This window comes from Bos indicus x Bos taurus, chromosome 29 (genome assembly GCF_003369695.1).
Source record: "Bos indicus x Bos taurus breed Angus x Brahman F1 hybrid chromosome 29, Bos_hybrid_MaternalHap_v2.0, whole genome shotgun sequence".
NCBI lineage: Eukaryota > Metazoa > Chordata > Mammalia > Artiodactyla > Bovidae > Bos > Bos indicus x Bos taurus.
The window spans coordinates 552,006-573,344 of NC_040104.1; the positions used below are offsets into that span (position 1 = coordinate 552,006).

Genomic DNA, 21,339 nt, shown 5'->3' on the forward strand with positions numbered 1-21,339 from the left:
TCCACAGACAAGAAGCTCAAGAGGAAGAGGGGAGAACTGGGCATCCACCCACCCATCAGAAAGCACAGCCCCCACTGGGCCAGGACTGCCAGCCCCCCTGCTTGGCTGAGACCCTCCCTGAGCAGGCCTGAGCACCCTAGCCGCCCCTGGCTCCTGGCGCGGCCTCTGCTGGCCCAGGGCTGTCCACACTAGACCTGGAGGTCAGAGGGACAGCCCCCAGCGCACCCGCTGTCCCCACCCAGCCAGACGCTGTCATCAGCTGGATGGTCTGGACTTCGGGGACCCTGCCTCTAGGCTGGGTCACTTGTCTCTTGGGAGCCCCAAAACCTACACCTGCCTCCTTGCCCAGCCTCCCTCCTCCCCCCACAGGCCACCTCCCGCCACAGCCCCCTCTGGCCCATCCTGCCTCTTGGGCAGACTTTCCCCCCCCTTTCCTGACCAGGAGCTGCTGGTTCTGAGGTGCCCCCGCCTCAGGGGTCTGCTCAGGTCGCAGGGCTCCCTGTCCCCCAAGGACAGACACATGCAGGGCCCAGGTCACTCAGCTATTGAGGTCCCTGCGAGGAATCCCTGTGCTTCCTACCCCAGGGCGTCACTCTGCAGGGCTGCCAGGTTAGGGGGTAACTGAGCACTTCCCTCCCTGGGGCCTGGCGATCTCGGCCCCAGAAGCAGGCACAGACAAGGCACAAGGGCCGGGGTCCCTGCCAGGAGCCCCATGGAGGGGCAGAGCCTGGGAGGCCCCCAGCCCACACTGGTCACGCAGGGGAGAGGTGGGGTCTGATGGCACAGCCTGGGGCGGAGGGTGGGGGCTGCGGAGGTTTGACCACAGGCAGAGCGGGCCGTCTCGCGCAGTGCCCGCCCAGCTGTGCTGCCCACGGATGTCCCCACCAACAAGGCCGGCTCTGTGCTGTGGACAGGCTGTCTTTGTGGCCGCCTTCCCGCCCGCGGGCCTCTGGTTCCGCCCCCCCCCCCCCGCCCCGTCTCCTCCCCGACTCGGGCCAGGCCAAAAGGCCAGTGGGGCCCAATGCCATTTTGGGTGGAGATTCTTCTTTTCCATTTCTTTCTGACTTTTTCAAAATACTTGACTCACTGAAAGGTTACTGCACAAAATTAGCACAGGAGGCAAGATGTCTTCACACCCGTGTCAGCTGCCGGGACCACAGTAGAGGCACAACGCGTGCCTGTCACCGGGGGAAGGTGTGCTCGGCAGGGCGGCTTCACGGGTGGCGGTGCTGAGAACAGCTCCATGTGGAGAAACAAAAACGATTCCTATTAACCCTCCCCCAAAAGTGCTTGCTGTGGGAATTGCTAGGCTAACGTGAGGGGCAGAATTAAAGTTGAAGAGCACCTGGCCTGTTCCGTAGTGACCCCTACAGAGCATCCTCCCGGGCGGGGTCCGCAGGCCCCTGGGGGGCCCTGAACTCTAGACATAACAAGACAGCAGAATGTTACAGGCTGGGCTGTATCCCCCAGTTCATATAAGGCGGGGTCATTAGGATGGGCTGACCCAACGTGACTACTGTCCTTATCGACAGAGGACACTTGGTCATAGACATGCAGGGAGAAGGTCACCTGCAGACAGAGGCGGGGATCAGGCTGCTGCTTCTACAACACGAGGAGCCTCAAAGATCGCAGCCAAGCTGCTGACACCTGGTCTTGGGCTTCCAGCCTCCAGGACTTCGAGACAATGAGTTCCCGGTGTTGAAGCCTTATGGGCTATGGTCCTCTGTTACCACAGCCTCATAAACTAGTACAGGGTGATTTGCCTTTTTCACTGGGCTCCTGTGGGCACGGATGGTGCAGAAGCCCCGGGGGGTGAAGCTGTTGGCTCCTCGGCGAGGATCCCGGTGTGGCCATGGCAGGACCCCCTCACACACACCCCCGGGAGGAAGTGCTCGAGCGAGCCCGGGGCCTTGGGGAGAGCTGGCAAATGCCCCTGACGCAGCGGACTCCAGTCTGGGCCCTTGGCAAGAGCCCTCGGGTGCCAGCCTCCTGCAGCACTTGCTCGGGCGACGGGTGAACCCCGACCCACGCTGGGCCGGCCGTGCTGTTCACACCTGGGGTCTTGGCAGGCGTTTGCCCCCAAACAAGAGAAACAGCAGTCTTTGTTGCCATGGTAAATTCGAGCTCTCTACTGGAAATTAGAGTTTTGGAGCCTGCCAGCATCAGCGAGGCAGCTCCCCGACCTACAGGCCCTTTTCCGAGCGTGCGATGCTGCTGTGAGTCCCACGTGGACGTGGAAAGGGAGGCTCTGAATCCGCATTTTTCAACAACCGACGCGTGATGTTACAGAGTCACGGGGGCCAGAGACCCGTCCTTGGAGCGGGAGGGACCATGAGTCCCTGGGGCCCCAGTGAGCCGCGCCCGGGGTAGGCTCCCCGTCCAGACGGTGGCCGCCCGGAGAGACACCCTGAGCTGGGGTTCAGTGTCGATCGGGGGAGAACCTCCTCGAGGACCCGAAAAGGCCGCTCACCTGCTCCTGGTTTCTAGCTCCGAGTCTGGGCGAGGCCGGGTTTTCTCTGGATGCTTCGACCAGGATGGTGTCCCCAAGAGAACGAAGGTGGGCATGGGGATGAGGTCCAGCTGCTGCTGGGAAGCCCGACGTCAGGGAGATTCGTAAAGACACGTATTCACGCCGCTCTTCTTTTTCATAGAAACCTGCTCTTTATGTGTTGAATGCTGGCACCCCAAAATGCCATAAAGGGACATGTTGATGAAGCTACTTGGGCTCAGCTACCTTGAGAGTCTTGGCAGGGTTTACGGGGGTGAGGGTAAGGTGTGCCTGAGATTTGGAGCTGGGATTAGAATTGGGCAAATTCAAGACATAATTGGTTCAGGATTGGTGAGCACATAGAGGGTTAGAAGTGAGTTTAGAGGATCAGCTGAGGAAAATGGCAAAGTTGATGTTTTCTGCAACTGTCTGTCATTGTTATTTCAAAAGGAAGAATAAATTTGGGTCTCTAAATTGTCACAGTTTTATTTTCTAATACAGTAAATATGGATGGATAACACCCACAAGATAAAAGTTCTTTGGGACCCTTAATAATTTTTAAGTGTGTAAAAGTGTCCTGAGGCCCAATGGCTTAAGAACTGCTGACACAGAATTTATGAGGAGACCAATGATAAAGGGCAGAGCCTGGGGAGCTGGGCAGCCCTGGACGGACTGGACAAAGCGAGGGGTGGTGTCCACGTTCCCCGGGCAAGCTGGGCTGCAAGCGTCCCTGGGCAGAGACTCAAACTCGGCCACCACTGGGAAAGGTGCAGGCTCCACTTCCGCCTCAGACAGACAGAGCAGGACGCAGGGGGAGGCCCAGTGCCGCCTGTGACGTGAGGGGAGGTCTGGGATGTCCCCAGAGGGCACCCCCAGGGCGTGGGGGGCGGGAGAGGCCGAGGCAGCAGAAGCCACAGGAGAGGTGAAGAGACGGGGTCCGCTTGGGCTTCTGACCAAGCGACCACAGAGCGGGGCTTCCCGCGACCCCCTCCTCTGATGGGATTGATTTGCTAGAGCCGCTCGCAGAATTCAAGAAGCCGGTTTACGTAGTAGATGGCTAGTTTATCATAAAGGGTATTAAAGAGCATGAAAGAACTGCCAGATGGAGAGATACTTGGGCTGAGGTTTGGGAGAGTTCCAAGCACAGGTGCTTCTGTCCCTGTGGAGTTTGGGGCCTGGCACATGGAAGCCTTCTGGATAGCCAAGCTAGATGCGCTCTGAACCTCCCTCTTTGGGCTCTCGTGGAGGCTCCACCCCTCCAACTGTGGTTGTTCACCCCCTTGTGGCCCAGATGGTAGAGAGTCTGCCTGCGATGTGGGAGACCCGGGTTAGAGCCTGGGTCGGGACAGTTCCCTAGCGAAGGCAATGGCACCCCACTCCAACAGTCTTGCCTGGAAAATCCCATGGGTGGAGGAGCCTGGCAGGTACAGTCCCTGGGGTTGCCGAGAGTCGGACACGACTGAGCGACTCCACTTTCACTTTCACGCTATCGCTGGGCTTTCCTGGTGATTCATTTGGTAAAGAATCCACCTGCAATGCAGGAGACCCCTGTTCTATTCCTGGGTCAGGAAGATCCCCTGGAGAAGGGATAGGCTACGCACTCCAGGCGTCCCCTTCTCCTCCTGCCTTCAATCTTTCCCAGCATCAGAGTCTTTTCCAGTAAGTCAGTTCTTCGCATCAGGTGGCCAAAGTATTGGAGTTTCAGCTTCAGCATCAGTCCTTCCAATGAATATTCAGGACTGGTTTCCTTCAGGATTGAGTAGTTTGGTCTCCCTGCAGTCCAAGGGACTCTCAAGAGTCTTCTCCAACACCACAGTTCAAAAGCATCAATTCTTCAGTGCTCAGCTCCCATTCATTAGCCTATGGAATTACCCAGCCCATAAAAACAAACCACACCACATTTCAAGAAGCGCTGCTGCTGCTGCTAAGTCGCTTCAGTCGTGTCCGACTCTGTGTGACCCCACAGATGGCAGCCCACCAGGCTCCCCCATCCCCAGGATTCTCCAGGCAAGAACACGAGTGGGTTGCCATTTCCTTCTCCAATGCAGGAAAGCAAAAAGTGAAAGAGAAGTCGCTTAGTCGTGTCGGACTCTTAGCCACCCCATGGACTGCAGCCCACCAGGCTCCCCCATCCCCAGGATTCTCCAGGCAAGAGTACTGGAGTGGGGTGCCACTGACAAAGCTGGAACAGCTTCAGTGCAGAAACCAAGGGGTTTCCAATGCCCATGGATAAAGATTAGGGTTAGGGTTAGGGTTAGGGTTAAGCCCTCCGCAAAGGCCCACGTATGTGCTGGCTGTGGAGTATGTTTCTCTCTGAATAAACTGACTTCTTACCTCTCAGTCACTTTGTCTCTCACTGAATTCTTTGTGCAGTGACACTCAAGAACCTGAGCTCCATTAGGTCCTGAAACAGGTCTGTGGCCTCAACTGGAAGACAGAGGGTTTCAGCTGGGCCTGAGTCCCAGTGTGTACTAACTGGCCTCAGGACTGGCTTGGTGGTCCGGGGGCTGGGAGTTGGCTGTGCAGCACAGTGGATGCGGGTTCAGTTCCCGGTCAGGGAACAAGCGTCCCCCATGCCTGATGCTCTACGAACGCTGAGCCTCTGCACATGAGAGGGGAGCCCGCGCTGCAGTGATCACCCTGCATGATACAACAAGGGCCCTTCGGGCCACGACTGAGGCATATGGCAGCCAGATACATTGAATGAAATCAACGAAATATTTTTTAACAATTTTTAAAAATTTTAAAAATGTAACAATTTTTAACCTGCCAATTCAGGGATATGGGCCCAATCCCTGGTCCAGGAAGTCTCCGCATGCCACAGGATGACTAAGCCTGTATGTCACAACCAAGGAGGACCCAGCCAGACATAAAGAAATAAAAAGATTAAAAGGACCAGACCTTGCACGCAGGCCAACCTTGTCAGCAGCCCCACCCTTCTGAAACTTTGCAGAAGAATGCAAGACTGTCACTGCCTTGATCCTTATCACCTACGCTGGGGGCACAGCCTCTCCCTACTCTCCAGGGAGAGGGGGAGTTCTTGAGTGGCTAGCCTAATGTGTTTGCCCTTTGTTTGGCAAACAAAGCCACTCTTTCCTTCTCCAAAACTCTGTCTCCATATTTCTGCTTGGCACTGGAGCACAGAGAGCCAAGGTTTCGGCAGCACTGGCCCCTCTGGGTCAGAGCTGGCCAGGCGGTCCCCGGAGAGCCTTTTCCCAGGAGCCCTGTCCCCACATCTCGCTCCTTCTGCGACCCTGAGGCTTTAGCTGTACCCCGGCCCCCTAAACTTACGTTTCAAATGCTGGCCCCGCACGACCCCCGTCTGGGTTTGTGTTAGAGCGTCCACGTGGTGACGCAGAGCCTGTGGGTTCTCTGGGCTCCCGCTTTCTGAGCCACACCAACCCCTGAGAGTTAGTGGACGGGGCACCAGCCACCGCCCAACACCATCTTCACAGCTGGGGCCAAAAGCCCAGCCTCTCCGCCCAGCGGGACCGAGGCAAGTCTCAGAGACAGACCTTTGGGTGAAGTTGAAAAGGAGAGCGTCATTGCTTTGCCAGGCGAGGGAGACACAGAGGGCTCATGCTTTGGAAAACTCTGTGTCTCCACCCTGGGACGATAGTGACTAAGAGGGTGTGATCAGCTTGCGGACATTCTTCTGATGGATTCGTGGTGAGGTAAGCAGGAGTCCACATCGTCACCCTTCAGGTCCAACTGGTCCGGGGTCCCCATGCTTGTGGGCAGCACGTCATCATTAATTGTTCATTTCTCCCACCTGGAGGGGGTTTCAGCCTCTGAAGAGCTCAAAGATGTAGTTGTCTGTATCCTGATGGGGAAACACAGCCCTGCCCCCAGGCTGCCCTTGACTGCTTGTTTCTCCTGGTCTCAATGGAAGAAAAAAAAAAAATCAATAACCAATCTAAAAATGAAGTAGAAAAAAATGGTTTGAGCCAACCTGAGGATTATGACGCTGGAGACAGTCTTTGAGAAGCTGAGGACTGTTGCACCCAGTCGAGGTCAAGGCAGGGTTACGAAAGCTTTTGAGACAAAGGTTACAGGACATGTGGGCAGTTTACACAACTCAGATCCGCAGCACAGAGGGTGACTCTACAAGATTAAGAAGGAATGTTGGCTCCCAAGGAGGTTAATGCAGACTCACCCCACACCCAGAAGGGGGCGGGAGCTCAAAAGTGGAGAAAAGTTTCATCACTTCATTTTTCTTGTCATAAAATGTGAACTATATTTCATCACGGGGTTGGGAGAAACGTCTGGCGTTCCCTGAGACAGCACAGTGTCAGGGGCCAGGTGTGTGGACACCTCCCTCCTGGCCCGAGTTCTGCAGCTCCTGGAAGTGACCGTGGCCCCCGGAGCCCCAGCCCGGCCAGACCTCCTCCTCCTGCCCAGCCCAGCGCCTCGCCTCCGCTGCGTTGCATCAGCTGTTCTCAGCCCACGGGGACCTCAACTCTGCTGAAGCCCTGACTGAGGCCAAGGGGGTGAGTGCTTGCCAGAGCACAGCTGGGGTGGGGCCTCCTGCAGGCAAAAAGCCCCCTCCTTCCCCTAGAATTTCCCACTTTTCTCCCCTCCCCAGGGTGGGGCCCAGATGGGCAGAAGGCAGAGAGAGGCGCCCAGTGGACTCCACGCCCAGGGGCTGCCTGGCAGGCCACGCCCCATCGCTGTGCGACCTTCCACCCCAGGACACTTGTGTGCATGCATGCTAAGTCACTCAGGGTCTGACTCTCTTCAGCCGTATGGACTGTACCCCGCCTGGCCCCTCTGTGCCTGCTATTCTCCAGGCAAGAATACTGGAGTGGGTGTGTTGGTTGCTCAGTCGTGTCCAACTCTTTGTGACCTCATAGACTGTAGCCGCCAGGCTCCTCTGTCCATGGGATTCTCCAGGTAAGAACACTGGTATTCTTCTCCACGGGATCTTCCCGACGCAGGGGTCAAACCTGTCTCATGTTCTGTGTCTTGGCAGGCGGGTTCCTTACCACCAGCACCAGCTGGGGAGCCCCCTGGGACACTTACATCGGGAACCGGCAGACACCAAGCAGGTGTTGTTTGTGAGGGTTTGTATTTTGTTGTGTTTTGTTAACTGTCGACACTGAGTGACCACTACCCCTTAAAAACACAGTGCCAATGTTCTCAGAGCCTGCCCTGCACCACAGGCTTCCTGGGGCAGCCAGAAAACAGACTTCTCAGAAAGTTCCTGGAGGGAGAGGCTCCCCAGTGGTCCCGGGGTTAGGACTCCGCACCTCCAGTGCAGGGGCTTCAGGCTCCATTCCTGGTGGGGGGCTAGGGGCGAGCACTGCAAGTAGAGAGCCACACGCTCTGGAGCCCGCGTGGCACAACTGCAGAGAAGCCGGGGCGCCGCGGGGAAGAGCCCGCCAGCCCGACCAAGACTGATGCAGCCAAAACCAGATCAGTTAAGGAGAGAGAGAAGCTCCACCCAGAGCCGATGATGCTGGTCTTGCCTCACCCTGAAACCTCGGCTGTAAAACGCTCCCATCGCCCAGTCTCCTCGTCCCTTCTGAAACCCAGAAACCTGGGGGCCTGTCGGGCACAAAAGCCCTCTGTGTCCCTCACTTCCCGTTTGTCGAAAAAGGGTCTAGTCTCCCAGCCCCTTCCTGAGTCCCAAGAGCAGGGACAGGCAGCTACTAATCGCAGAGGTGAGGGAAGCAAGGGTAAACAAGAGAAGCAAAGACAATAGTTGAGAATAAAACAGCCCCAGCTGCTCCCACCGGATTCTCCGCACTGTCCTTCAGGAACCAAGGCACCGCCCGCCGGTGGACGGTGAGACTTCCAGACCACAGGATGGCAGACTCCAGAGCAACTGAAGCCGGATGCTGATGACAGACTCCTGAGACCCTGAAACCCTTCGCCTCAGACTGGGGCTCAAACTCACGTGAGCAGGACTCGGACCCAGAGTAAACCCATAGTCTCCCAACTAAGACTGCACATCTGGTCTTAGGACTTAATGAGGCTCATGTTCTCTGTGTCTCAGCACAGGGGGAATTCAGTGAGAAGCAATGTGTTAGGCAGGAAGTTGGTTTATTAACATAGGATGTGTGTAAAAGATGCAGTTGTGGCGGGCAGGGAGTTCTGTCCAAGGATTAAGCGGGCTACAATTCTGTAGTCAGAGAGAAGGGAAGAGGAGATGACTGTCCTGCGCAGGTAGACAGGACGCTTGCCTCACCAGCTCCTCCTTTGCATCTGGCAGGAGACTGACCTTGTGAGGTCAAAGTAGGGCTATCAGAGTGATTATTCAAGTCTGTAGAAGGGTGGTGACGTTGTTCTTTCACCTGACAGCCTGGATCACTGTTGTTCAGTCACTCAGTCGTGTCCGACTCTTTGTGACCCCGTGGACTGCAGCACACCAGGCTTCCCTGTCCTTCACTATCTCCCAGAGTTTGGTGAGACTCATGTCCATTGAGTCGGCGATGCCATCCAACCATCTCATACTCTGTCGCCCTCTTCTCCTGCCCTCAATCTTTCCCAGCATCAGGCTCTTTCCAATGAGTCAGCTCTTCGCATCAGGTGGCTAAAGTATTGGAGCTTCAGCTTCAGCCTCAGTCCTTCCAATGAATATTCAGGGTTGATTTCCTTTAGGACTGACTGATTTGATCTCCTGCAGTCCAAGGGACTCTCAAGAGTCTCCTCCAAGACTACTGTTTTAAAGCATCAATTCTTTGGCACTCAGTCTTCTTTATGGTTCAACTCTCACATCCATACATGACTACTGGAAAAACCCTGGCTTCGACTATATGGCCTTTTGCTGGCAAAGTGCTGTCTCTGCTTTTTAATATGCTGTCTAGGCTGGTCATAGCTTTTCTTCCAGGGAGCAGCGTCTTTGAATTCACGGTTACAGTCACTGTCTGCAGTGATTTTGGAGCCCAAGAAAATAAAAGTGTCATTGTTTCCATTTTTTCCCCATCTATTGGCCATGAAGGGATGGAACCGGATGCCATGTTCTTAGTTTTTTGAATGTTGAGTTTTAAGCCATCTTTTTTGCTCATCTCTTTCACTTTCATTCAGAGGCTCTTTAGCTCCTCTTTGCTTTCTGCCATTGTTGAGCTACCAACTTCCCTGGTAGCTCAACTGGTAAAGAATCTGCCTGCAGTTCGGAAGACCTGGGTTTGATCCTTGCCTGGGTTGGGAAGATCCCCTGGAGAGGGGGACAGCTACCCACTCCAGTATTCTGGCCTGGAGAATTCCATTGGTTCACAAGAAATGGGCAAGACTGAGCGACTCACTTTGCCCAGTGGCCACAGGACTGGAAAAAGTCAGTTTTCATTTCAATCTGAAAGAAGGGCAATGCCAAAGAATGCACAAACTACCACACAATTGCACTCATCTCACATGCTAGCAAAATAATGCTCGAAATTCTCCAAGCCAGGCTTCAACAGTACGTGAACCATGAACTTCCAGATGTTCAAGCTGGATTTAGAAAAGGCAGAGGAATCAGAGATCAAATTGCCAACATCCATTGGATCATTGAAAAAGCAAAAGAATTCCAGAAAAACATGTACTTCTGCTTTATTGATTACGCCAAAGCTTTTGACTGTGTAGATCACAACAAACTGGAAAATTTTTAAAGAGATGGGAATACCAGACCACCTGACCTGCCTCCCGAGAAATCTGTATGCAGGTCAAGAAGCAACAGTTAGAACCAGACATGGAACAACAGACTGGTTCCAAATTGGGAAAGGAGTACATCAAGGCTGTACACTGTCCCCCTGCTTATTTAACTTCTATGCAGAGTACATCATGCGAAATGCCAGGCTGGATGAAGCACAAGCTGGAGTCAAGATTGCAGGGAGAAATATCAAAACCTCAGATACACAGATGGCACCACCCTTATGGCAGAAAGTGAAGAGGAACTAAAGAGCCTCTTGATGAAAGTGAAAGAGGAGAGTGAAAAAGCTGGCTTAAAGCTCAACATTCAGAAAACTAAGATCATGGCATGCAGTTCCATCACTTCATGGCAAATAGATGGAGAAACAATGGAAACAGTGACAGACTTTATTTTCTTGGGCTCCAAAATCACTGCAGATGGTGACTGCAGCCATGAAGTTAAAAGACGCTTGCTCTTTGGAAGAAAAGCTATGACCAAAGCAGAGACATCACTTTGCCAACAAAGGTCCGTCTGGTCTAGTCAAAGTTATGGTTTTTCCAATAGTCATGTATGGATGTGAGAGTTGGACTATGTAAGGTATAGTTCGGGCTGAGGCAGAAAAGGAAAGACGACCTCAACAGAAGTAGGTTACTTTTATTCAGGCAAGGAGCAGCCTTGCCTGAATAAAAGGACAGTCGGCCTAAGGACCAGGCTGAGCGCAGAGAGGGATCAGGGAGGCTCCATATTTATAGGGAGGTTTGTGGAAGCGATAAGGGAAACGTTAATCAGGCGGGATGTTTTGGGTATTCTTTAGATGAGATGGCATTTGTAGTTGGGCAGGGGGTGATAAGTCTTCTGGGCAGGTGTAGGGGTTGGAAGGTTTCTGGACAGGGGCTGATAAGTCCCAGATGGATGCAACCGGCCTGGAGCCTCAGGGCGGGACCTAAAGTCTTGTTTTGTTTTCTCCGAAGTTAGATGATTCAGCGAGGGCCTTTGCGAGTGTTGTTTTCTTTTCTAGGTCCAAAGACTCCTCCAGACTATAAAGAAAGCTGAATGAGGAAGAACTGATGCTTTTGAACTATGGTGTTGGAGAAGACTCTTCAGAGTCCCTTGGACGGCAAGGAGTTCAAACCAGTCAGTCCTAAAGGAAATCAGTCCTGAATATTCACTGGAAGGACTGATGCTGAAGCTGAAACTCCAGTACTTTGGCCACCTGATGTGAAGAGCTGACTCACTGGAAAAGACTCTGATACTGGGAAAGATTGAAGGCAGGAGAAAGGGACAGAGTATGAGATGGTTGGATGGCATCACAGACTCAATGGACATGAGTTTGAGCAAGCTCCAGGAATTGGTGATGGACAGGGAAGCCTGGTGTGCTGTAGTCCATGGGGTCGCAAAGGGTGGGATACGACTGAGCAACTGAACTGAAGTGAGTGGCTCACTTTTATTTTTTTCATTTGCTTTCTGCCATTAGAGTGGTTTTGTCTGCGTATCTGAGGTTACCGATATTTCTCCCTGCAATCTTGATTCCAGCTTGTGCTTCATCCAGCCTGGCATTTCGCATGATGTACTCTGCATATAAGTTAGATAAGCAGGGTGACAAGATACAGTCTTGATGTACTCCTTTCCCAATTTTGAACCAGTCCGTTGTCCCATGTCCAGTTCTAACTGTTGCTTCTTGACCTGCATACAGGTTTCTCAGGAGGCAGGTGTGGTGGTCTGGTATTCCCATCTCTAAGAATTTTTCAGTTTGTTGTGATCCACACAGTCAAAGGCTTTAGTATAGCCAATGAAGCAGAAGCAGATGTTTTCCTGGAATTTCCTTGCTTTTTCTGTGATCCAACAGTCAGTGGGGAGGTTTTCCGTGTATAAAATGCAGACACGGGATGCACAGTGCAGGAGAGAGGAGGCCAAAGGGCAGAGAAAATTTTTTATGTTTATATTTTTCTTGTCTTCCCATAAAATGTGAATTTTATTTCATACTTCTAAACTTAGTACTACTTCGATAGGAGGGATTCCCAGATGTGGTTCCCAGGGTCGATGGCCTGTCCTGGGCTCTGGATCCACAGGAGAAAATGAAACCACAAGCCTGATTTCAGCCCCTCCCCAGCCTCCAGGCTCACCCAACCTAGGAGGGCTTGGAGCAGCTGCCAGGCCTGAGGGTGATGCTGTGCAGGGTACTGTGGAGGTCCTGGGCATGACGCCTCTATGTCCCCATTTCTTTTATTACAGGAAACAGCTTTCACCCAGCCTCTATGACCTTCCCTGAGTTTCAAGTAGATTTAAGCAGTTGTTCTTAGGGAAGGGAGGGGATGTGAGAACAGGGAGAAAAAACAGTCAAGGGCAGTCTTGGGGCAGGGTCCTGTTTTCCCTTCAGCAGACAGACATAACTATATCTTTGAGCTCTTCTGCAGACGCTGAAGCTTCTCCAAGTGGAGAAGTTAACTGTTAATGATGGCATGCTGCCCACAAGCATGGAGAGCCCAGATCAGCTGGACCTGAAGGTTGATGATGTTGACTCCTGCTTACCTCACGAAACTATTAGAAGAATGTCCTCAAGCTGATCACACCCTCTTTGGAAATTAATATAAAACTTGTCACTGTCTTCCCCAAGCTGGGACACATGGTCTTGAGGACAGGGGCCGCTGTGCGCCTCTTTGCCTGGCAAAGCAATAAAGCGATCCATCTCTTCTTGCTGCTGTGGTTTAGTTGCTAAATTTTCTCCAGCTCTTTGGCACCCCATGAACTGTAACCCACTAGTCTCCTCTGTCCATGCATTTTCCCAAGCAAAAATACTAGAGTAGGTTGCCATTTCCTTCTCCAGGGGAGCTTCTTGACCCAGGCATTGAACCTGTGTCTCTGGCTTGGCAGGTGGATTCTTTACCACTAAGCCCCCTGGGAAGCCCAATCCTTTTCTACTTCACCCAAAACTCTATGTCACCGAGATTGAATTCCACACCAGAGTGCAGAGAAGGTGAGATTTCGGTCTCAAGGACAGAATTGTACACTGGGTGCCCCTGGCTTCAGAACGGCCGGGGGGCGAGGGGCGGCGACCCAGACTCCCAGACCCAGGCCCGCATGCCCAGGGCCCCTTATGGCCTCCTGAGGCGGAGGCTCAGATGCAGAGTCTCAGGTGTCCAGGTCTCTCTGAGACTCCGCTTGACCGCGGCCTGAAGCCTCAGCCTTAACTCCTTGATGCTCGACGACCCTCACTCCAGTTGCCGCTGCAAACGAGAGGAGGGAATTGAGCCGGCGCGCCGTCGGGGACCACGCAGCCCTGGGTGTGCTTCACTCCGGGGGGAGCTCCGCCGCGGGGACGCATCAGTCCAGGGAACTAATCACTTCCACGCCCCGGAGGCGCCCCGCTGCAGGAGGTGCACGCTCCGGGAATCACGGCCCCCAGGGACGCGTCGTGGAGGCGGGAGCGCCTCTCGGGGGTGCATCGCTCCCTGCAAAACCATCCGGGGGCTGCATCACCAGAAGGATGTGCGCCCCTCCGGCATAACCACTTCTGGGGGCATACCGCCCGGGGGACTCAGCGCCCAGGGGACTCAGCGCTCCGGGGCGCCGCCCCGGGGCACCCCGCCCTGGATGAGTACAGCTCCTGAGGCGCGGCTCCGGGGGACTGGGGCCGCCCCGGGGGCGGGGCGAGGCTCCGGGGGGTGGGGCGCCGTCTCGGGGGCGGGGCCCCGCCTGTGCCGGCGCGCAGGCCCGCCCTCCCGCGCCGCGCCCGGATTGGCTGCGGCTGGGGGCGGGGCCCGCGGGGCATTGTGGGTCCCCCGCTCGCTCCGCCGCTCGCCATGTCGGGCTCCCCGGTGAAGCGGCAGAGGATGGAGAACGCGCTGGACCAGCTCAAGCAGTTCACCACCGTGGTGGCCGACACGGGCGACTTCCACGGTGAGGCCGCGCTGGCCCCCGAGCTCATGGGGCGGGCCGGGCAGCAGCGAGAGACTTCGGGCGCGCGGGGCGCCGGCCCGCCCGGCGGTGTGGGGAGGCGCGGGAGGGCCCGGGAGCGCGGACGCGCGGCTGAGGGGCGCAGGGGCGGCGGCGAAGCCCGGCCACCCGGCTTCCTGGGCCGGGAAGTCTGCCCCCCTCCTCCTTGGCGCCCCTCTCCCTCGCCCCCCGCCCCCGCTTCGGCCCTGCTGTTCCCCGCCCCACTTCTCGCTTGCTCTCGGCGCCCCGTGCTCGGCCCCTTCACCGTCGGCCGGGGCGTGGGTGCCTCAGGACCCGAATGCGCGGGGCCCAGCGCCCCCGTCCTCTGCGCTGCTGGAGCCCGCGGTGACCGCCAGTGGGTCAGAGGACGGTGTCCCAAGTACTTAGATTTGGACAGCGATTCCTGGTCCGCCGTGGAGATGCGAACCACTTGTGGTCACACGGGGCAGTTGCGTTGCGCGAATGTTGAGCAGGAACATGAGTTAGTTTTGGGCCCAGAAAGGCCGGACTCTGCGAATGACACCGCCTGCTTTTGAAACCCCGTGTTGCGCACACTTCCCACCCCTGCCCAGGGGACAGCTGCACGCTGGTGACCATGGCCGCGTGCGGGCCAGTTAGACGTTCACCGCCTGGGACCAAGGATCCCCGGAGGTACAGCCCCACTCACTGCAGGGAGGCAAGCAGAGCTTGCGCCAGGTATAGGTTTTCCTGGCTTGATTCGCCTTCCTGGGAGGGAACTGGGGGGCTTGGCCTTCCCATCCTCTGCAGCGGAAACCCAGACTAGGTGAACCTCCATTCACATCCTCTGTGAACCATGAAGGTTGTCAGAGAAATCGTGAAATGTTCCGTGCTGGGAGTGCTCCAGGGCACACGGTAGGGAAGGGACTTCCTCGTTTCTGCTTTCTCATGGTGACTTGAGAAACAGGCTTTATTTCCTCTTTGGTAAGAATAAGACTCTATCTCACAGAGCTGAGGAAAATGAGTAAGCATATTTGGCTGCTTAAACATAAACGCTGGAGATGGTGATGGGCTTGAGTCCAACCTGTACATTAAACCAGCTGACAGAAGGTTCCCTCCTGGTCAGAGCTGGGGGCCCTGGGCAATTCCAGCTCCAGCTGACCTGCGAGGCCACCGGCTTCTTCCCACCCGTCCCTCCCTGGTCCAGGCCTCTGGCAGTGACCTCATCAGGACAGAGAGTCTGGGAAAGTGGCTGCACGTCTTTCTGCTCCTTTTTGATTCTAATTTTATTTATTTTTGGCTGCACTGCTCTGCACGGGCTTTTCTCTAGTTGCGGCACGCAGGGGCTGAGCTCCCGCTGCAGTGGAGGGCCTCTCAGTGTGGTGGTCTCTCTTGTGGAGCACGGGGTCTCGGGCTCGGGCTTGGTACTTACGGCTCGAGGCTCAGTAGCTGTGGCGCACCAGGACTAGTTGCCCCAGGGCGTGTGGGGTCATCCAGGCCCAGGGACCCAACCCACGTCCCCCGCAAGGGCAGGCAGACTCTTACCCACTGCACCACCGGGAAGTCCTGGTTTGCTCCTTCTTCGTGTGGAGTGTCTCCCATCTTTGCTGAGTCTGTGCTGGTTTCCTGTTGGTTTCACTGGGCAGCAGCTGCAGGCTGGCTGGTCTTCAGGTCAATTACCCGTGGCCTCTGTCAGTGTCGGCCCAGTGTGTCCAGAGGCCTCTTGGGGAATGCTTGCTCTATGTTCTCCTCTTTGGAAACATTGAAACCCAAGTGCTGACATTGAAGATTGCTAAGTGAGTGTTAGTGACTTTATTTAAAAATACATTTATTGGTGATGTGTACAGTATGTTATATGTGATGTGATCACATATATGGTGATATGTACAGATGTGTGTTGGTGGCTCAGTTTTGTCCATCTCTTTGTGACCCCATGGACTGTAGCCCACCAAGCTCCTCTATGGAATATTGGAGTGGGTAGCCATTCCCTTCTCCAGGGGATCTTCCCAACCCAGGTATCTAACCTGGGTCTCCTGCATTGTAGACAGATTCTTTACCAACTGAGCTACCAGAGAAGCCCATATATATCTAAATCTTACATAGTTGTAATTTCAGTTTTACAGTCACTTTGTGAACTGAAGGGTTTTGCCTTTGGGGCATCATAAGCCTCTTTGAAAATAAGTCAAAGCTGTGGCTGCTCTTCCCGCTCCATGCCCCATGCCAGGTTTTGTATTCTGTTAAGGGTTCCTGGAGCCTGAAGCCCATCTGTTGACCCCAGATTTTGTTTTTAATTTTGTTAAAAGTCAGCTTTATCAAGGTACTATCTTCAGCGCATTACACTGGGTTTCACACATTTGTGTAAGCTCCACTCCAGAGCGTGCTTTCTTAACTTGTTGTTTTGAAATAACTAACAGACTCCAGGAAGTTGCAGAATTCGCCCATCGGGTCCCACGAATCCTTTTGCCATCACCTCCCCGGGTGTTCTGTGTGGCCGTGGTGTGATATCAGGATAGGGGCCTTGGTGCCAACACGGCGCTGTGAACAGGCTGCAGACCGGCCCTGTGTTCCCTGATTTCCAGCTGCACAGAGGAGGGGTCGTCCTCTGTGGCGGGTTCTTAGGGCCACCAGGACGGGCAGGATACAGCTGTTCCCGGCCCCTGAGAGCCACCCCCTTCCCTGTTTTCCATCTCTGTGGTTTTGTCATCAGAAGATACTTTGAAAATGCTAGCTTGCCAAATCAACTTACTGAACTGGCTAATCCTGGAAGCTGAGTTTTGATGAACTTGAGCTCAGCACTGCCCTGTGACAGCCAGGGCCTCAAGACTCCTTGGAATTCCCGCGTGGTTATCAGGAAGGAACAAGTGTGTTAAAAGAATAGTTTGAAGGCCCGTGTCCAGCCCCTCCGCGGCTGACCTGGGCGCCAGCACCTGCAGACGCCGTTGGTCTCCTCCTGGCTACCTCCCTCCTTGCTCCTTGGTGCTGGGCAGCTCTCGGCTCTTGGCACGGCTGCTCGCTGGCTTAGCCTCCAGGTTTCCTCCCTGTGCTCAGCTGCCTCCTGGCCAGCCTTCCTGCATGAAGTGTGGCCGCACCCTACTTGGCTCTGTCCCTGTGTTTAGGGCTTTCAGGGGTCATCTCAGGTTTCTGGGTGGAAGCGGGCACTCCACTGACCCCTGTTTCCTACAATTACTTCCCAGCCATCGACGAGTACAAGCCCCAGGATGCCACCACCAACCCGTCCCTGATCCTGGCTGCGGCACAGATGCCAACCTACCAGGAGCTGGTGGAGGAGGCCATTGCTTACGGCAGGAAGCTGGGCGGGTGAGTGTGGGGCCGTGGGTGCTGGCCGGGTCTGCTTGCTTCCCTCCCGAGGCCAGTTCGCCAGTGTTTTAGGCTCCGGGAAGGAACGCTGTCTGCTTTCTTGCGGGCATCACCCATTGGGAGTAGACAGTTCACTGAGTTTTGGTGGCAGGAGCGTGTGGATGGCACCCGAGTCCTTCCCCCGCTGTAGTCTGTGTCCTCAGCCCTGGCGGCCGTGCAGCTGCTTCCTGGCATCTTGTTCCTTCTGATAGTCTCGTTGGAGTGAGAGTCACTGTCTCAGGGAGCAGTTCGTTCTGATGCGTTCACCTATACAGTGGTGCAGCCACAGTCCAGTCCGAGAATGTTCTCGCCTCCTAGAACGTTCTCTCGTGCCTCCGCCTGCGACCACAGACTGGTTCTTCTCTCCATAGACTCGCCTTTGCTGGATATCATTTTAAATGTTCATCTGGGTGGTACTGCTCAGCTGAGAGTGGGCTCGCAGGAAACTGGCCCCTGGCAGGAGCTGTGCTGGGCTGGCCTGTCCCTCTCTGGCGCCCCATGTGCTGAGGTCAGCCGTGTGCAGGGGTGGCAGTCATGCCCTGGGCCTGCCCTGCCCCCCGCCGTGCACCCCGTGCTGCGGCTCCCCTCCCTTCTCGATGCTCCTGGAATTGGTGACGAGGCAGTGCCCTTAGTGATCAGCAGACTGGCCCTGCTCTCAGGCCGGAGATCTTTCCGGTCCATCTTGGAGCCGCACTGTGCCCCTTATTCATCTGCCCAGGTAGCTTCAGAGAGGGTGGGAAGAGTGTTTTGTTCAAGCCCCCAAAGATGGCAGGGCTCAGCTTGAAGGATGGAGACACTGGGGATGAGGCGGCCGTGGCCGCGCCCGTGTGAGCACCTCAGTGCCCGAACCGGCCGCGCCACTGGGGAGAGAGCGGTGTGCTCGAGCCCAGCCCCTGGTCGGGGAGCTGAGGGGTCCCACGAGCTGTGTGCTGTTGCTGAAATCTAAAAAGAAAAAAAAATGTGTAAGGTGGTAAGTTTTCTGCTGTGTGTTTTATCACCACTTTGAAAGGTTTTTAAGAAAAACAGACGGTGGGAAAAGAATTTGGGAAGCAGGTAACAATTTTTGCAGAATCCTGTACATTTAAAAGAAAGAAGCTTCTAACCTAATTTTTTCCCTTGGAATTTCAGGTCACAAGAGGAACAGATTACAAATGCTATTGATAAACTTTTTGTGTTGTTTGGGGCAGAAATACTGAAGAAAATTCCAGGCCGCGTATCCACGGAAGTGGACGCCAGGTAAGGCCTCAGGGCCAATGAGTGGGGGGTCGAGAGCAGCAGCCGCTGTCGTTCGCGGCTCCCCACGCAGCGCCACACGCTGCTGTGGGCGCCTGGCCTCCGCTTGCGTCTGCCCCACTCAGCCGCTGCAAGCCAGGCGCCCTGTGCCCTGCAGGCTCTCCTTTGATAAGGATGCGATGGTGGCCCGCGCCCGGCGCCTCATTGAGCTGTACAAGGAGGCTGGGATCAGCAAGGAGCGGATCCTGATAAAGCTCTCGTCCACCTGGGAAGGAATTCAGGCCGGAAAGTAAGTGTCCCCGTGAGCGCGGAGCTGCTGGGGCCTCTGCCCATCCCGGGTAGGCCCCTCGGGCAGTGGGCCTGCGCGGTGCCGCCGGCAGAGGTGTCGTCTGCCAAGGACAGAGTGGGAGTCGGCTCCCCCCAAGCACCCTGGGCGCGGAGGGGGCAGGCGGGCGTGGACAGGACGCTGCCCTGGTGCCCAGGCTCGGCTGTCCTTGGAGCGCCTGGCCACCCCCACGGGTCCCTGTATTGTTACGCCACGCACCTTCTGCCTCTGAATGCTCCCGAGGGACAGGGCTGTGCCGCACATGGCCTTCGTGTGTGGCTTCCCTTGCTTGGCTCCCGTTCCAGGCTCATGCGCGCCACGCCTGGGTCCCCCTTAAGGAGGTCTCCCTGTGTGTGCACATCTTCCCGGGGCACGTGGCTGCCCGTGTCGGATCACGCTGAGCGTGTGCTTGGGGTGGTCTCCTGTGGGCACACACCAGCGGTGGAGTTACTGGCCCAGTGCTCATGGCGTTGGCCACCAAGGCGGCCCTGTGCCCCCAGGGCTGTGCTTCTTGACCGCTTCCCTGTGGCCCGGCAGCGGGGCACCTCTGAAACCATCCACTGGGACAGGAACTCAGCTGGCAGGTGGTAGAGCGTGGCCAGGACCCCCTTCTCATGGTCGGCCCTGACGTGTCATCTGGGGGACGGGCTTTCTGCAGGCTGACCCAGAGGGCAGGTGGGGGCCGTGGGGCCAGTGAGGCTGTGGGATTGAGGCAGGACGGTGCTGTGGTTGGAGCTGACTCCATGATCTCCAGCCCGAAGGTCCCTTTTTTTTGGCTGTGCTGGGTCTTCACGGCTGCCTGGCTTTTCTCCAGGTGGGAGGGTGGGGGCTCCTCATTGCGGCGGCTCCTCTTGTTGTGGCGCACAAGCTCTGGGGCTCCGGGCCTGTGGGATCTTCCCGGACCAGGGACTGAGCCTGTGTCTCCTGCACTGGCCCAGCGCAGAGGTTCTGTGACGAGGCGAGGACTGTCTGCAGCTCTCGGGGGCCTCTCACCTTGGTCCCTGTTCTGAAATGTGGGTTTGATGAGGTCTGGTTGCCCACAAGCCGCTGGCCTGAGCTCGCCCTGGTGAACCTTCCACAGTTACTCACGAGGGTGGAGCGACCCACCCCTGCCTTTCGGGGCTGACGCGTGCGCTCTTCCCGTCCCCGCAGGGAGCTGGAGGAGCAGCACGGCATCCGGTGCAACATGACCCTGCTCTTCTCCTTCGCCCAGGCCGTGGCCTGTGCCGAGGCTGGCGTGACGCTCATCTCGCCCTTCGTGGGCCGCATCCTTGACTGGCATGTGGCCAACACAGACAAGAAGTCCTACGAACCCCAGGAGGACCCCGGTCAGTGGCCGCCCGGGCCGGGGCAGAGGGGTGCTGTGTTGCGTGCTCCCAGGGGGCCCCAGGACGGAGGGTTGGGCGGCACGGATGGCAGCTCTGGTGTGTCCCCCCAGGAGTGAAGAGCGTCACCAAGATCTACAACTATTACAAGAAGTTCGGCTACAAGACCATCGTCATGGGTGCCTCCTTCCGCAACACGGGCGAGATCAAGGCCCTGGCTGGCTGTGACTTCCTCACCATCTCGCCCCAGCTCCTGGGGAGCTGCTCAAGGACCACAGCAAGCTGACGCCTATGCTCTCGGCCAAAGCAGGTAAGACCATCCCCTCCCGCCTCCCACCGCCTCGGGCTCCACAGGCACCAATGCCTTGGTCCCTTGAGGCTGTGGAACCTGGAGCCTCGGGGTGGGCTGCCTCCATCCCTGGGCGAGGCTCTGAGCCCATGGCCCGGGCATCTGCTCCGCAGCCCAGGCCAGTGACCTGGAGAAGATCCAGCTGGACGAGAAGGCCTTCCGCTGGCTGCACAACGAGGACCGCATGGCTGTGGAGAAGCTCTCTGACGGGATCCGCAGGTTCGCCGCGGACGCGGTGAAGCTGGAGCGGATGCTGAGAGTGAGCGCCGGGGCCACGGTTGGGACGTGGGCAGGAGGGGTCATGGGCGGGTAGGAGGGGCCCGGGGGCGGGGCCGGAGCCCGGGGGCGGGGCCGCCGTCGGGAGGGCCCAGGGCCGCCGGCCTGGCCAAGGGCGGGGTCGGGGCAGCCTGGTGGGCGCACGAGCTCACACCATTCGTTTCCAGGAACGAATGTTCAGCGCAGAGAATGGAAAATAGTGCGGCACCCGAGGCTGGACCACGGATCTGTGCGTCTCTGAATTGGGGCCTAATTGCACATGCTTTGTGATGAATCTTGGATTTTTTTTACTAATTGGAGCGGGGACGAATCATAGATTTCTGATTTATGTAAAAATCTGCTCAGCGCATTAAAGCCCTCACTTTTGCTTCCTGTCTCCTTCCCGGGGCCTGATGAAGGCGGGATTAGGCCGGCAGCCCCATGGGGACCCCCAGTCAGTGGTGACAGCCCCTCGCCTGCTGCTGGGCAGTGACCCAAGAGCTTTGA

At 56.3% G+C, this 21,339-nt stretch overlaps 1 protein-coding gene and 2 long non-coding RNA genes across 3 annotated transcripts; all 3 read left to right on the top strand.

Moving 5' to 3' along the window:
- The first annotated feature begins 7,338 nt into the window (after positions 1–7,338).
- Positions 7,339–11,157, top strand: LOC113886380. Its single transcript, XR_003509423.1, has 4 exons — positions 7,339–7,381; positions 7,461–7,551; positions 8,248–8,387; positions 11,116–11,157. It is a non-coding gene; the product is annotated as an uncharacterized LOC113886380 (long non-coding RNA).
- Positions 11,158–11,486: 329 nt separating this feature from the next.
- Positions 11,487–12,793, top strand: LOC113886381. The gene is made up of 2 exons (XR_003509424.1): positions 11,487–11,526; positions 12,512–12,793. It is a non-coding gene; the product is annotated as an uncharacterized LOC113886381 (long non-coding RNA).
- A 1,053-nt stretch (positions 12,794–13,846) lies between these two features.
- On the top strand, positions 13,847–21,221 carry TALDO1 (transaldolase 1). Its single transcript, XM_027531481.1, is given in 9 exon segments — positions 13,847–13,994; positions 17,183–17,306; positions 18,474–18,581; positions 18,736–18,867; positions 20,056–20,231; positions 20,342–20,479; positions 20,482–20,538; positions 20,691–20,836; positions 21,021–21,221. Coding segments are annotated over 9 exon segments (1,011 nt in total). The 5' UTR covers positions 13,847–13,897; the 3' UTR covers positions 21,054–21,221.
- The last annotated feature ends 118 nt before the right edge of the window (positions 21,222–21,339 follow it).